This window comes from Megalobrama amblycephala, linkage group LG10 (genome assembly GCF_018812025.1).
Source record: "Megalobrama amblycephala isolate DHTTF-2021 linkage group LG10, ASM1881202v1, whole genome shotgun sequence".
Taxonomy (NCBI): domain Eukaryota; kingdom Metazoa; phylum Chordata; class Actinopteri; order Cypriniformes; family Xenocyprididae; genus Megalobrama; species Megalobrama amblycephala.
This window is the reverse complement of record NC_063053.1, coordinates 2,860,001-2,877,633: the sequence shown is the minus strand read 5'-3', so window position 1 is coordinate 2,877,633 and position 17,633 is coordinate 2,860,001. Positions and strand designations below refer to the sequence as shown.

Below are 17,633 nucleotides of genomic sequence, written 5' to 3'. Positions count from 1 at the left end.
CTATTATGCTCGTATGCCGCTGTGATACAGGTGATGCGTATCTCTCAAAAAGTGAATCGGTTTAATCATGTTTAGCTGAATCTGAAATTTCTTTGCAATATCCATCCCTACTCTTGGTTTGAATAATTCACTTTTAAAAAATACTTAGTACTTTTAATTAGTTATTTGCTTAATTGCTTTTAAAGAACAGACTCTGCACTGTGCTTATGATTTGTCACTCTGAATTTTAAATGTATTGTTGTGTTATCTGGGATATTAATGTTACTCGAATACCTTACAGTGTCTGTTGTTTATTTCATATCAACACGTAATCTCATTCCACAGTCAAGAAGAGGAGTCATCTTCATCATCTAGTGAGGAAGAGGAGGGCGATCAGCAACAAAACGAAGAGCTTTACGGCAAAGTGGTGTGTGTGGATGGGGTCGTCACCAGCGACAAAAAGAAAACCACATGGTATCCTGCCCTGGTGAGTCTCGACTGCAGGACACAGAAATAAAATTAAGCCAGTGTCTAAAGTAAAATTCTGTGCAAGTCAAAAAAATTTAATTTAAAGGATTAGTTCGCTTTCAGAATTAAAATTTCCTGATAATAAATATATATATATATATAGTGGACTTCACTGGGGTTCAACGGGTTGAAGGTCCAAATGTCAGTTTCAGTGCAGCTTCAAAGAGCTCTACATGATCCCAGACGAGGAATAAGAGTCTCATCTAGAGAAACCATAGGACATTTTCTACAAAAAAAAAATATATATATATACATTTTAACCACAAATGCTCGTCTTGCACTGCTCTGTGATGCGCCATGCCAGTGATGTAATGTAACGAAGTCAAAATACTTTGTTACAGTATTTGAGTATTTTTTGGGAGAATCTGTACTTTACTTGAGTTTTTTATTTCTATCTACTTTTACTTTTACTCCACTACATTTCCTGAATAAAATGTATACTTTTACTCCAATACATTTTCCCAAAGCATTTTCGTTACTTGCTACAAAATAAAGTCGGAAGAACACAGACTGCAAGCAAGCATGTGCAAACAAGCGCTCGCACAACCGCGGTTTGTTTCATTTTCCGGGTTGCGCTGGCATAATACAGTACGAGAGCGGCCTCTAGAGGCAAAATAAAAACTATCACTGATTCCTCGTAGAGTTTGTTTTGACACGTGACGTGTTTCTGCGCACTGTACATAGTGGGACATAGACAACAAATCGGTATGTTATACAGTGTACACTACAGTACATGTTTTCATATCATTATAAAGTAATTAGTTTATTAATTAGATGCTGCATTAGTGGAGAACAGTAGTATGTTTGCCGTCAAGGCAGTTAGAACAATGTGACAAAAACACCAACTGTTTAATGTCACGATTGTTACCATTCATTTGCATTAGTTTATATCCATTTGTTTGCTGTTATGCATTCGTTATCCAGCGAAGATGCATATTTAAACTGTATCCTCATCATGCAGCGACAGAAACATAAATCAGGAATATATTCGATTAAAGTTCTTTTTTTTAAGAACCACTGCACCATGCATTACGTAATCATGTTGGAAAGGTCACGCGTGATGTAGACGGAAGTATCGCGGTAGGGCGAAAAACATCTCATTTTCTCCTCCAACTTCAAAATTGTTCCACATCTTTGTTTTTCCTTTTTTTTTTTTTTTTTTTTTTTTGTAAAGGCTGTTTGACTAAGTCTTTGCATGTTCAGTTTGTAAACACTTGATCGGTACTTCTGCCTACATCACATGCAACCTTTCTAACATGATTACTTAATGCGTGGCGCTTCGCAGAGCAGTGAAAGACGAGCATTTGTGGTTAAAAAGAATACTTTAAAAAAAAAAAAAAAAAAAAAAATGTATATATATATATAAAATGTTTTTTTTTTTGTTGTTTTTTTTTACATATATGTAGATATAGAATAATATATATTATAATTATATAGTAATGTTGTTGTTAGTATCAGCAAGCTTTTGAACTAAAAACTCACTGGATTAATAGTGGCAGTAATTGACATGTTAGGCCACTCAAACAAACAGCTCAATGTTTTGAAAGTGTCACTAAGTCACCGTGTTTCAAATTCAGGAAGTCACACTAACCTGACACACCAGACACTATTTTAACATCCAGAAAATGACACACTTCAGCTTTAAACATGATGAACAGTGCAGGTTTCAGGAGAGTATTCCTCCAGTATGCACTTGTTCCTTTCTGAAGTTGCATATATTGAGCAACATCATTGATGTAGGCAGTCGTTCTCTCATTTCTTATACATCTGTTCCTCATTTACACGCAGTAGTTGATGATTCACAGAGTCACAGCAAACCAGGCACTGTCCCTTTAAATATTCGTGGTAGCTCTGTGTTCCTCCGGAGATGTTGTTCTTGCCGTATTGTCTCGTCGCTCTCTGTCCCCTCCTCACGGCTCTCGGCAGAATGACAGCATTGAGAGAGGAAAACAAAGCCAGTGAATGTCTGTGGTGTTTCTTGTAGCCGTGGAGGGCTGAAGCCATGACATGCTCCTGCTGATCATCTGATCTCTGTTGTACAGTAACCTCAGGTCGGAGGTCACATGTTTGAAATAAAGGGTGTATCAATCTTTTCAAAATGTTAAATGCTTTCTTAAACTGTGTATTTTGTCTGTATTAATGGATGTGTTCAAGTCATATATATTTATTATTTATCTTAATAATGCACAGCTCTAAAATATTCGAACTAAGCTTCTCTCAGTCTCTTTAAAATACAGGTCAAAAGTTTTTAATTAAGATTAATGTTTTTTTTTTAAAAGTCTCTTCTGTTCACCAAGGCTGCATTTATTTGATCAAAAATACAGTAAAACCGTAATATTGTGAATATTATTGCAATTTTAAAGAGCTATTTGAACAATAGTGTATCACAAAATACTGTTTTTAACACTGATAATAATCAGAAATGTTTCTTGAGCAGCAAATCATCATATTAGAATGATTTCTGAAGGATCATGTGACACTGAAGACTGGAGTAATGATGCTGAAAATTCAGCTTTGATCACTGGATATAAATTACATTTTAACATATATTCACATAGAAAACAGCTATTTTAAATTGTAATAATATTTCAAATTTTTTTACTATATTTTTTGATCAAATAAATGTAGTTTTTGGTGGGCAGAAGATTAATTTATGAATTTTTCCTAACATAATTATTACAAACAACTGGATGTAATCATTAGTGGACTTTGATTGCATGAAATATTTTGAAGTTAAAAATAAATCTGTTTGCCTAGTATTCATTTCCTTAGGTGTAAAACTCTTTTGCAGGTTTAGAAAAAACATCTTGGTGCAGCTTTAAAGACTAAAACGACGTCAAGCGATGCTTTCTGTGCCAAACTCTCATTGACGTGATCATCTGTCTTCTGTTTCTCTTTATTTTCTAAAGGTCATCTCTCCAGACTGTCATGAAGATGTGACGCTGAAAAAAGACAACGTTTTTGTCCGCTCCTTCAAAGATGGAAAATTGTGAGTAGCTTTCAAATGAAGTTATTTCAGTCCGTGCTTCTACTTTTAGCTCTCGAGCGGTGCAGAAAAAGTCAAGCAATGAAAGCATCCCGTGTGCTGTTGTTTCTGTTTATAGCTGTGATTTTATAAAACATCCTTTAAACGTGGCAGAAATACTGAAAATGAGGGAAGACGCCACCGCTGGGCATCGTGTAATGGAGGAGCCAATGATATTTCCGTGAGGTAGACGGAGAATATTGTAGTTAAATGCCCGTCTCGGATTAACCTTCCGAAACCAATTTATACTGCCGCTGCTGAAGGTGGAACGACAGTATTGGTCTTATTCAAGCACTGTGCTGAGAAAAGTCTGGTTATGGAGATATTTGTGTTAAACCTCAGGGAAATGAAACCTGTGAGTGCCGTGATTATACAGACCGGAGCAAAACTCTTTTTGTCTGTTTTCAGATGTTATGCTTCTATATACAGACAATAAACTCTTAATTGCCTGGATGTTTCTAAAGTGTTTTGATTGGTTTTTCGGGTGGTTACTATCTCAAAAGAGTCCTGCACCCTTGAGTCTCTGTGATATTTTGGTGTCTATGACTGTTACATGACATGTTACAAAGTTTAAAGTCGACATGAAACTGAAGTTGCGATAGTCTTTTTCTTACCTTTAATGACTTAAGGCCATAACCATGTCTTGAACATTGGGAGGCACCAAAGGTTTTTTGTTTGTTTGTTTATTTGTTTGTTTTTGCATGGGGTGGGGGAAGATGTTATTATAATGATCTTTTTATTTAGAGGAATAAAATAATTAAAAGATTTAAAAAAGATTTAAGGGAATAAAGAAAAAGAAATAAGAACAGTAAAAGTTCCAGGTCTATTTTAGTTATGAAGTAATCGATTTAAATTATTTGCAAATAGTGTTTTATTTTAAAATATGCACACTTTCCCTTTTAATCACATGCCTAATATGTCAAAAATTATATTTTATAAAATATTTGTTATAATAATATATAATATATTTATATTATATATTTATGATATTTTAAATTCAAAACTTGAGTAGTTTGCATCACTGGATATTACTGTCGGTCACTGATCATTTCTATTATAAAATAGTTGTCAAATATTAAAGGGGTCATGAACTGTGTCGTTTTATTATTTTATAATGTTTCCTGGGGTGCACTTATAATTTTAGTATGCATGGTCATAATTTAGAAATTACAATTATTATTTAGAAAACTATTTTAAGGGGCGTGTCTGCTGTGGGACTTCAGTGTAAACGCCCACTGCTGTGATTGGCTGATATCTTTGTATATGAAATGGCTAAGAATTACTCTCTCGAAAACTTTTAGCATCTTTTTACTATTACAGCTCTCAAGGTTGTCAAATCATGAAAAGTGTTGATTTATAGCATTATATTTAGATCGTGGCATGAAAGGTTGCAGTGATGAACATTGTAGTCGATCACAGACATGTTGTTGAGCTCATGAAAGCAGTGATCTTGTCATTGCAACTCAATTTCTGCACGCTAACACATGCTTTCGTCATAACTAACAGTGCAAACTCAATGTAACTAAGAGATTTGTTGATTAAAACGAGTTTAGGCGAGAGTCCAGAACTCAGTCACTGATAAACTCACACTGTTTGATTGACAGCTCCAGCGATTGTAAAGGGAGCGTTCTTTGATCGCTTTCTTTATATAATACTATATAATAATAATATAATCACCATTTAAATAAGATTATTTTTAATCCTACTAAGAGAAACAAGGTGAAGTTGAGAGTTTAGTCACTGGTTTGATTTACTGACACACAGACAAAGATCATCTGACTGTACATGAATCATTAATATCAGATCAGGCATTAGAATGAACACAGTTACTGACATGTTGTTGCATTACTGTCGAGTCCGTAAAAGTCTGTTTGTTGAAATTCACATTTTTTTAAATAAATAACCATATTCCTGCATTAGGATCCTTTGAAAGGTAATGTTATTTTAGTCCTGTTATCGCTCTTCTCTCCTCCTCATCTCACTAACACACCAGTGGGCGGGGCTAATGTTGCAATAATGAAGTAGGCGTTGATTTCTTCTGCGGAGGCGGAGTTTCACCTATTTATAGGCACATTCTAGGATCAGTCGTTCGCTGTTGTCAATAAAAGCTTTTATTGGACTAACAAGGAAGTTTTTAGTTCTGAAACTTACAGGATATTCTTATAGAACGATGACCACTTATATATCAAAAGCTCAAGGAAAAGTTGATTTTTGACAATTCATGACCCCTTTAAATGTTTAGCTACTTACATCAATCCACGCACCCTTTCACTGCTAAAACTAAAGTGTCCTTTTATGACGTATATCCAAGTTTAACTACTTCTGGAACAAAAACAAATGTAGGGCGGGGCTTGATTTTGTCCATGGGGAGTTAATTGGATGGTTGTGGTTTGCTATTGGTGGATCTCATGTGAGTGACAGGTTGCCCCGCCCTCATCATCAGAGAAGAGAAGAGATGTTGCTGCAAGAGGGAGGGGAAGTTATTCTGATTCAAGATTAGAGCTTGATTTCTGTCTGCTCTTGTGTTGCACATCTTCACTGCTCCCTCTAGTGTCTGCTTTGGGATAGTAATGACATCACTGCCACATGTAGATTTATAAATATTGATGAACAAAGCGAGTCTTCTAACTGTTAATGACCTCTTAACATAAGCAGCTTCAGAAGGTATTTGGGCACTCCAGTGTGAACGTGAGGAGAAATGACTTCACCCATCCTCTAAAAATCACCAAAACAGCAGCTGATTCAGAGTTCTGAGAGATGATCCTGCTGGATTTTAGACATTTTAGGTGTCCAAATACTTTTAAAAGGACATGCATGGTTCATGTTCCTACACTGTAAAATAAAAAGACTTTTAGAGTATGTTTCACAAACCTCATGTCTGCACAATATTCTGAGAAATGTTGTGTGATTCACCTTTTCCCAGGATCAAGCTTTTATCATCAAATTTGGTGCACTTTAACGAACCCTTATGGAAGTCCAGTGTAATGATGCAGATTTTATGTTTTCTCTCATATTTAATGAAGTACTGCTAACAGCATTTTATTTTATCTTACAGTTACACAGTTTTACGGAAAGACATTCGAGAGCTGGATGAAGAGAAAGCTCCCAAAGCAGACGCAGGACTCAAACCAGGTGAGAGCAAGAGCCTTGTATTTAGGGCAGGGTTATTATCATTAACTGAAAGAACATTAGTAACACTAGGGGGCACTATTTTAACGATCTAAGCTCATGATCTGATGCACACGGCGCAGGTGCACTTAGGGCCCAATCCACTTTCGCTAGTTTAATGACGGGAAAAAATGTCAGCGCGCCAGCCGTATGATCCAAAAGGGTTGTACCTAGTCTCTCATGGGTGTGTTTTGGGTGTAACGTGCAATAAACCAATCAGAGTCTCATCTCTCGATCTCTTTTAAAAGCAGAATTTGCAAGCAGAAAGACTGAACGCTTCTCCAGAGAGGAATCCTTTTGTTTTTAATATTTGGCATGTTTGTGTGCTGCTGCATGTGTAATAAGCAGAGTGTATGTGCGCCTATTACTAATGCGCCCTTTAAATAACAAAAAAATACCGTGCCATTAACTTTAGACCTGGTTTTTGTTGGTCATACATGCCTTAAAATAGTAACGCACCAACTATGCACCTGAACACACCTCGTTTTCAGTCCAGCACACCCATAGGCGCACAGTTAGTTAATGCATTAGCAAACAATGAGCAATACATTTGATACAGTATTTATTAATCTTTGTTAACATTAGTTATTCAGGTTAGCTATTAATCATTTGATTTTAATAATGTATTAGGATATATTGAAATTAACAGTCACTATTTTTCATTGTTAGTTCATGTTAACTAATATTAACTAGTCGAACCCTATTGTGAAAGGTTACCAACATTTTCATTACTTGAAATAAAATAAAAATTAAAGGGTTAGTTCACCCAAAAATGAAAATAATGTAATTTATTACTCACCGTCATGTCGTTCCACACCTGTAAGACCTTCATTCATCTTCAGAACACAAATTGAGATATTTTTGATGAAATCCAATGGCTCAGTGAGGCCTGAGCAATGACATTTCCTCTCTCAAGATCCATTAATGTACTAAAAACATATTTAAATCAGTTCATGTGAGTACAGTGGTTCAATATTAATATTATAAATCAATGAGAACGTGTCAAACTGCTGAAATCACGTGACTTTGGTGCTCCGAACCGCTGATTCGACACGCTGATTCATTATGCTCCGAAGCTTCCTGAAGCAGTGTTTTGAAATCGGATTTCATCAAAAAATATCTTAATTTGTGTTCTGAAGATGAACGAAGGTCTTACGGGTGTGGAACGACATGAGGGTGAGTAATTAATGACATTATTTTTGGGTGAACTAACCCTTTAAAAATAACATTACTAAAACTAATTGCTCGTTTTCATTTATGTTAACTTGAAGTAAAGTAAATCTATATAGACAAAAAAAAAAAAACGAATAAAAATGACAAAAACAAACAATACAATTTGTGAAACTTTAACTAAAATTAAAATTACTGGTTTTCACTAAAATGATAAAATGTTTAGTTTATGATTTTAGTTTAACTAAAACTACTATGTAGACTTTAAAAAACTAATAAAAATTACAAAAACACAACACAATTAGTAAAACTTTAAAATGAAAACATAAAATCTAAAAATAAAATCTAATTCAAAATATCTTTATCTTTTTGTCAAGTCAAAGTTTGTAATGTTCTGAATCATCTCATAGCTGGTCAGTTTGGTTTATGACTTATAACTCTTAAATCAAGATTTTTTTATAATCCCTATGGGAAAAATACTAGGGAGCTGGACGATTGGATCACAACTGTTGCACTCTGCCGGAGAAAGTTTTATAAAAGTGAAAAAATAAGATTTTTCCCATTGAGCACATTGTAATTGTCTCTGTTTGTGTGTTTCACAGCGTTAGATGCAGCGTGGGAGTTTCAGCGTAACGGCTCTGTGCCCAACACGTGGAGGACGGAGGTGAAGGATGAAAGCTCGAGCAGTGAGGATGATGACGAGGAAGAGGAGGAGGAACAAGAGGAAGAGGCCAGCGGCGAGGAGGAAGAGGTGACTACAACATTCGTGATCATAAACCATGTGTTGGGGAGAAACATCACTCAAAGATTCAGTGTTGAATCAGAGTCGGATTGAATCAGTGAATCTGCGCTGATCGTAGCCCTAATGTTTGTGCCGATGTGATTTAGAGCTGCTTTCGCTCTTACAGCACGAGCTGCTGTCATCTGCGGTTCCTTTACCTTGATTTATTGAGCATTAAATATCACCTTTGGAGTTAAAGTGGCGTGTTTCTTCATAAAAGAGTTCGAGATGATGACAGGTTTAACTGTGAGTGTGGAATGAAAACTACGACCTGTATTAAAGCCGTGTCAGAGCCGCCGCTGACGTGTCCTTCTGATGACAGAGGAAAACCACATCCCAGCCAGACAAGACTGCCATAGAAAGCATGAGTTGACAATACTGACTTCTTTCAGTAGTGTGACCATCTGTTTTCATAATAGTGTGACTTTCCCAAACTAACAAGCTACTTTTTTCTAACAAGAAGCGGCCAAACTGGCTACTTTTTTCTCATATTGTGCACAATTTTAGGTTCAAACTGTTTAACGAACAAAAATCATCTATGCTTGCTAAACTGACCTCGTTTCTAAAGAACACTGGAAGGTCTGATTCATTTTAGTGAATCAGTTCAGTGATTCTTTTCAAAGAAAGACACTGAATCATTCGAGCTCATGCTCACCATTTTTTATGTTTGTGCATCAAAATAATTAGTAAAATCCTGTTATTTATCACTGTTATCAAGTTACTTTTAGATGCTTTATTTAGTGCAATTTTCTGTGTGAATAATGACACATGTCTGGTTCATTCAAAATATTTGGTGTTTGTAGGATTTTTCTTATTCACAAATCAATAGTTTTATTCAGCAAGGATGCATGCAACTGATGAAAAGTAATATAAAGATTTATAAATATAATAACTTTCTATTTATCAATGAATCCTGAAAAATAAAAATAGTTAGTAGCTTGTAATGTAGCTGTTGTTTTCAAAAGCCTCTGAATGACACCCATCTCTGTGTATGTTTGTGTTTCCTGTATGCAGGAGGAAGTGGAGCCGTTCCCAGAAGAGAAGGACAACTTCCTACAGCAGCTTTACAAATTTATGGAGGATAGAGGTGAGCAGTGTTAGTGTTTAGTGTGGTTTATATACTATTCATATTTTGCTTTTATTTTTATATTTTGAGTTTTCATTTTAATGGGTGCTAAGTTTTCAATCAGCTGGGTGATAAACTAAATCATATCGTGATCGAGTTCAAATTTATGTAAATAACAGCCTGTCACACAGCAGAAATAAACGCGACAACAGCCAGTCAGTGGATGTCGCTAATAAGTGATTTCTGCAAAACTACTCAAGTACACACTGAAAATGTAACTAAAACTGAAAGATCTTCATGACTGTCAAAATTCAGGTTCTGTCAAAACAAAAGTTTAACTTTTTTCACAACTGTCAAAATAAAAGTTCTGTTTAACTTCAAGAAATTTTGACAGAAATATATCACTGCTGTATACTAAAATGTACTTCTCAAAGTAATAATAATAATATTAATATTATTTCTGAGGAAAAAAATCATACAACCAAGATATTTTTTTATCCATGTTTTAAATATATACAGTTCTGTTGTGCAGCATCTTATATATCAAATAAAAATGTGATGTTTTGTTGTAAATTAATCCTTATATTTTCATTTGAATATATTTTTAAAGCTTCATTAAATTTGTTTATATAACAAGTTTATATAAATTTGTATTAAATCATAAAAACACTCTAGCTTTGTTGTTGTTGAGCTGTTAAAGCTCCGCCCTCTTCTGGAAAGGGGGCGGGGTGCAGCAGCTCATTTGCATTTAAAGGGACGCACACAAAAACGGCGTGTTTTTGCTCACACCCAAATAGGGGCAAATTTGACAAGCTATAATAAATGATCTGTGGGGGATTTTGAGCTGAAACTTCACAGACACATTCTGGAGACACCAGAGACTTATATTACATCTTGTAAATTATACTTTTTTTACTTTGAAACTCACACTAACCAGCTTCTTGTCGTATTTCAGGAACACCTATCAATAAACGACCCGTGCTGGGATACAGGAATCTGAATCTTTTCAAACTCTATCGGTTGGTGCACAAGCTCGGAGGATTTGACAATGTGAGTTTTATTTCTGATCCCTCCCTGTGGAGCGAAACACTGCCACAATCTGCTGTTCCGTCTGCATTAGCTTTCACTCACTGAGCAGGACGTGTTCCCTCCCTGTGTTTTAGATTGAGAGCGGATCTGTCTGGAAGCAGGTGTATCAGGATCTGGGCATCCCCGTGCTCAACTCCGCAGCCGGTTACAACGTCAAATGTGCCTACAGAAAGTACGTGCATCTTTGCTTTCGGGATGACAGTGACAGGACAACAGTGACAGCAAACAAGCAAGCTCTGTATGCACCGGTTCTGTCTGTTAGCTCTCTTATTCTTTCAAGTTGATGACAGAACCGTATGGCGAACAGTTGCAAACTTCCTCTCTCTAAACCTATAGTGCCACGAGCAGTTCATACTCATTTTGGCAATTTATTTATTTTTTTTGGCAGTTTGGATCAGATCATCTGAATACCATGCTGGTCAGAAGTTATTGTTGAAATGCTGTTTGGAATAATTAAGACTTTTAAATGTTTTTTAGTCTCTTCTGCTCAGCAAGGCTGCATTTATTTGACCAAAAATACAGCAAAAATTGTGAAATATTATTAGAATCTAAAATAGCTGTTTTCTATGTGAATATATAGTAAAATATAATTTATATCCAGTGATCAAAGCTGAATTTTCAGCATCATTACTCCAGTCTTCAGTGTCACATGATCCTTCAGAAATCATTCTAATAATGCTGATTTGCTGCTCAAGAAACATAAATATTTGCTTTTTGATCATTGGCTGTAGTATTCTGTAACCTGTGTAGTAATAACATGTCGTGTTTCTGAATCTCCTGCAGGTACCTGTATGGCTTTGAGGACTTCTGCGCTTCCACGGGAATCACGTTCCGCATGGATCTGCCCTATAAGACGGGTGAGAAGACGGGCTCCAAGAGTGAGGTGAACACTGAGGAAACAGCCAGTGGCGGAAACAGTGTCTCTTTAAGCACATCCAGCACAGAAGAAGAACAGAAAGTCCTTAAAGAACCAGAGCCCTCCAACACACAGCATGTGGTCAAGGTACTAAAGCATCATCTCAGGGTTTGTCTGCTATGGCATACTACTCACACTATGCATTGAATACCCAGATCAGTTACTAAACCAAATGTATACAATATACAACACATCTCACATTTTCAAACAGCTGAGATTTTAACACCTTAAAGGCAGGGTAGGTAAAAAATGTATAAAAAACTTTTTTTTCAAAATTTGTTTAAACTTTATTTATATATCAATACATATTTAAAATGTAAGTACTCTGAAAAAGAAAGTATAAAAATCGAGTGTCTGTAGACCTCTCACGACTGTTTTAAAGACAGCTCATTATTTCCATTCACTCCACCCCCTCCCTTCTGGGCTCCTTCCAAAGCCACGCCCCCAAAACGCATGAACGTGCGACTCCGACCACTGAGCTGGAAGACGCATTATTTACCTGAGACGAGCGGAGAGGAAGGAGCACAGTGCATGTAGTGACATCATGTCAGAATCACATGTAATAAAAATAACTTTATAATTATGAAGATAAACATAATTTAATTCGCTAACGAGTTAGTTATCTATAAGGCAAAGCTAAAAACAGGTTGCATGATACACGTTTTTCCATTACCATCATTTACACTGTGATGAAGATGAATTTCGTGTAAGATTCATAACATATACGTTGTTCTACAGATAAACAGAGTAACATACACTCAAATATCAACTCACAACTGCATTGCAGACACAAAATAATAACACACACACACAACAAAGTGTGTACGACACACACAGATACAAGATAAAGACATCAGTAAACATAGGTAGAGAATATAAAAACAAAACAAAGGCGAAAAAAAACGTGCAGGTAAACTTACAGGTGAACATGGTAAAAGAGTTAGACAGAGGGTAAATATAGTTCTAAGAAAAGTTCCTAGATGCGGAGTAACGTTAGGCCTACTATCTGTTAAACATGTATTTAGTTATCTAAAGCAAAATTATGCACAATTCAACACTATAGCTATCATCTTGTGCTAGGCCTATAGATTATTTATTGTCTCTACTACGGCTCGCTAAGTAATGTTATGTTAGCTATATTACGCAGCTACGTGTGCTAATGACACATGCTTCATGAAAAAATAAACAAAAAAATATGTATGATCAAAATACAAAAAGAAAGATTTACCTGTCCAGCAGAAATAAAGCCATCAAGGAGTCACTTTTCAGCCCCTTGAGTTCCCTCAGTTCTCGCCATCGCTGGAAAGCCACGCCGATATTAACTCGCGTTTTATTTCTTTGTTTATCCAAAGACTTTTTGTTCATTGCCTTTTCTTGTACTGTTACTGTCTTCCTTTTTTGCCTGGTTTGCCTTCACTAACTGCATAGGCCGGTACTGTGAATTTTGCTTGCTGTTTCTCTGCCATTGTTTTGGTATTCCTAGGATCCATGCCTCTTGAATTCCCCAAATCAAACGTGCGCGCGCAAGTGGGCAGGTCATGTGTGGCAAAAGGGTGGTTGCCATGGTTGCGAGAGAGTGACCGCCGCCTAAGCCAATCCTATGTTTCGTCCCGGATGGAAATAATGAGCTGTGTTTAATACAGATTAAACGGTCTAGAGTCACTCGATTTTTATACTCTTTTTATCAGAGTTCTTACATTTTAATTATGCATGTATATATATAGAAAGTTTAAACAAATTTGGAACAAAATTTCTTACCTACCCTGCCTTTAACTAAGCTGTTTAGACTGCCAAATGTTTGGGGTCAGTAAGATTTTTTAAAAAGGAAATGAATACTTTTATTCAGCAAGGATGCATTAATCTGATCAAAAGTTACAGTAAAGACATTTATAATGTTACAAAAGTAATCAGAAATGTTTCTTGAGCAGCAAATCATCATATTAGAATGATTTCTGAAGGATCATGTGACACTGAAGACTGGCGTAATGATGCTGAAAATTCAGCTTTGATCACAGAAATATATTATATTTTACAATATATTTACATAGAAAACAGATATTTTGAATTGAAATAATATTTCACAATTTTTACTGTATTTTTGATCAAATAAATGCAGCCTTGGTGAGCAGAAGAGACTTCTTACAAAGACATTAAAAAAAAGTAATCGTTCCCAACTTTTGACTGCCACTGTGTATATAATATTAAAAATGTATAAATGTCTTAAAAAAAAAAAAATATATATATATATATATATATAATTTATATAATATATATATATATATATATATATATATATATATATATATATATATATATATATAATTTTCTTTTTAAATAATATATATATATATATAATTATATCTCACTAAATTAACTAGTAAGCAGAATTATTGGGACATTATTATAATCTGTAGCTGTGGAATCATGTGTAACAAACATTTTTATGCATTTATTTATTTATGTTTTAATGTGATCAAGTTTGATGATGTATCCCTTTTTTGCTGATCAATTGTCCTGTTTTTTTTAATAATATGTTAATTTGATATTGCATAAAATATTAGGCCCCACTTTATATTAAGTGCCTTTGTACTAAAATTTAAATTAACCATTTAATACTAATTTAATATGCACTTATTGTGTACATGCATGTTTTTACATTGTACTGTTTAACTACTTATTAGCATGCATATTACTGGAATATTGGCTGTTTATTAGCACTTATTAAGCACATATTAATGCCTTATTCTGCATGACCTTATTCTACATTCTTAATCCTACCCGATACCTAAACGTAACAACTACCCTACTATTAATAAGCAGTACATTATGAGTTTATTGAGGGAAAAGTCATAGTTAATAATTTATATGTGTTCCCTATACTAAAGTGTTGCCAGTGTCATTACTACATAAAATACATATTATGTTCGTGAGAAACATTGTGCCTAACAATTTTTTTTTTCTTTCATGAAAGTACATTTAAAGACACCATAAAAGTGTTGCAACATATAATGTTGATAATTATTGTCATCATGTTGTTAGCAACATTTATAGTGTAACCAAATTCGTTTTCACAAGCTGCAGTTCGGCAGTGTACAGTACACACTGTGCAGTAAACTAGTATTGAATTTGAAAGACTTAAGACATACAGCTTTATCTCGTTTGTCTTTGTGTATTTTGTCTCTCAGCAGGATCATCTGACCTCATGTATATTTATAAGTCAGGCTTTTTTTCCCGAACACAAGCTGCTGAATTGAAAACAATGATCCATTTACAACTGTAGCTAAATCATAGTTTAATTAGGGACAAATCATTTTAATTGGAAGGTGAAGGTGACGTGTTATTTCTCCTCAGGAGGAGAAGACTGAGACCACAGCACCATGTGAAGATAAAGCGGATATCAGCAGCATAAATGAGGAGGAGGAGGAGGATAACCATGCTGAGGAAGAGGAGAATGATACAAACGAAGAGGCCAAAGAGTGCGGAGCGACAGCGGAGAGTAACGTCACGGAGAACGTGAAGGAGGAACCGTGTGAGGAACCCGACAGCAAAGATCTGTCAGGGTAGGTGCAACTTCCTCTCTGAGCTTCAGTGCATGGCTCTGTGGATCTGAAGGAGATTCTCATGGGAGAGAGAGAGAAACAGAGACAAAAATGAGATGTGCTTAGAGACTGAATGAGAAACAGTCAAACGTGAGATCATGTAAACACTTAATAATGGTGTTTGTGGAAACATCTGACTGATTCTGATGGCGGATGCTGCAGTAGTTCCTCTCTGGTCGCGTCTCATGTCAGTCACCCGCTTATTGAAACTGCATGTTGGCCGAAGCGTGCGCTGTTTTTAGCTTGCTTTCTCTCTCTCTCTCACCCTTTTTCCATCTTATCTTGAACCATCCCGTGTCTCCAGGAAAAAAGGCATTCGCTCTTATTTTTGTTGCACTTTTTGTTTTTTCCGTCAATATAATGTGTGGATTACTGTGAATTTTATTTGAGAGTAACGGTTTTGTCACAGCCAGGCTTGAGACGGAATAAAGCTAACGGTGCATTCACACTGGGCGTCAGCGTTAGCTCTTCTCATTTACTTTGAATGGGTGACGTCCTGTGTTGCTGAACTGAATTGTGGGTTCTGTTGCGTCGCTTTACTTGCATTGCTCGTGGCAGAAGTTGAAAATTTCTCAACTTTTCAAGTGCCAACGCAGGCGTCAGATCGCCTTATGCAAATACCCTCGCTCAGACACTAGCCAATGGGCTATATGCACAGAGCGTTCTTTAGAGCTTCCGCAATAATATAAACCAGCTGGAAAACTTCTGGTGAGATGTCATTTGCTGGTGTGTTGAGCATCAGTACTTAGTTTATAATCAGAATATTGTCACTTAAATAGTCAGGCATAGCATTAATTTAGTTATTCAAACATAAGACGGCATAAAAAATAAATAAATAAAGACGTACCTCATTGTTCCTCCTCGGCTAAATTCAATTTGACCGTCAGTTTTCACACTTTTGTGTCAAAAAAAGCTTTAAAAATTAAATATTTATTGTGCACTTTAGTTAGATTAATTGAATAAAATGTGTTTTCACTGATCTTGCGGTGCACTGACTGCAGCTGCTGTGATTATGAAGGTAGAGCGCGGTGCTCGCTTTCTGTGTCATTCATTCACAAGAAAAGTTATTGTTTTTCATGAGATTTTTTGAGTACTTCATACTTCACATTGACTATATGTATTTTTAAACCTAGTTATTTTATAATGTTTAATATTTAGTCATAAATGAAGTGAAAAACGATTAGAGGAAATGGCTGATACAGTACAGTCCAAAAGTTTGGAACCACTAAGATTTTTAATGTTTTTAAAAGAAGTTTCGTCTGCTCACCAAGGCTACATTTATTTAATTAAAAATACAGTAAAAACAGTAATATTGTGAAATATTATTACAATTTAAAATAACTGTGTAGTATTTAAATATATTTGACAAAGTAATTTATTCCTGTGATGCAAAGCTGAATTTTCAGCATCGTTACTCCAGTCTTCAGTGTCACATGATCCTTCAGAAATCATTCCAATATGCTGATCTGCTGCTCAATAAACATTTATGATTATTTTCAATGTTGAAAACAGTTGTGTACTTTTTTTTTCAGGATTCCTTGATGAATAGAAAGTTCAAAAGAACAGCATTTATCTGAAATACAAAGCTTCTGTAGCATTATACACTACCGTTCAAAGGTTTGGGGTCAGTAAGAATTTTTATTTTTATTTTTTTGAAAAGAAATTAAAGAAATGAATACTTTTATTCAGCAAGGATGCATTAAATCAATCAAAAGTGGCAGTAAAGACATTTATAATGTTACAAAAGATTAGATTTCAGATAAACACTGTTCTTTTGAACTTTCTGTTCATCAAATAATCCTGAAAAAAAATATTGTACACAAATATTTTGTACAATTGTACACATTAAATGTTTCTTGAGCAGCAGATCAGCATATTAGAATGATTTCTGAAGGATCATGTGACACTGAAGACTGGAGTAATGATGCTGAAAATTCAGCTTTGCATCACAGGAATAAATTACTTTGTGAAATATTTTCAAATAGAAAACAGTTATTTTAAATTGTAATAATATTTCACAATATTACTGTTTTTTACTGTATTTTTAATTAAATAAATGTAGCCTTGGTGAGCAGACGAAACTTCTTTTAAAAACATTAAAAATCTTAGTGGTTCCAAACTTTTGGACTGTACTATATATGCACAAATAAATGCTACTTTGCCGCCACCTGCTGGTTAAAGTGGTAATTATTGTCTTTTTTTATTTTTAAATAAGTGTTTTCTATCAAATGTTGAATTTCGTACATTTTTAAATGTTCGGTTTTACAATGGGGACGATCTCAAATAATGTTTGTGGTCATCACATTAAAAAT

General features: G+C 35.1%; 1 protein-coding gene across 5 annotated transcripts in view; it reads left to right on the top strand.

Annotated features, from left to right (window-relative positions):
* Positions 1-17,633, top strand: part of arid4b (AT-rich interaction domain 4B) — a 91,540-nt gene that overhangs the window by 53,960 nt on the left and 19,947 nt on the right. For all 5 annotated transcript variants that reach the window (XM_048203953.1, XM_048203956.1, XM_048203955.1 and 2 more), the window contains exons 8-16: positions 325-466; positions 3,417-3,496; positions 6,588-6,664; positions 8,473-8,621; positions 9,666-9,738; positions 10,673-10,767; positions 10,881-10,978; positions 11,590-11,809; positions 15,074-15,282. In XM_048203953.1, coding sequence (XP_048059910.1) covers positions 325-466; positions 3,417-3,496; positions 6,588-6,664; positions 8,473-8,621; positions 9,666-9,738; positions 10,673-10,767; positions 10,881-10,978; positions 11,590-11,809; positions 15,074-15,282 — 1,143 coding nt within the window. The remainder of the gene's footprint in view (positions 1-324; positions 467-3,416; positions 3,497-6,587; positions 6,665-8,472; positions 8,622-9,665; positions 9,739-10,672; positions 10,768-10,880; positions 10,979-11,589; positions 11,810-15,073; positions 15,283-17,633) is intronic.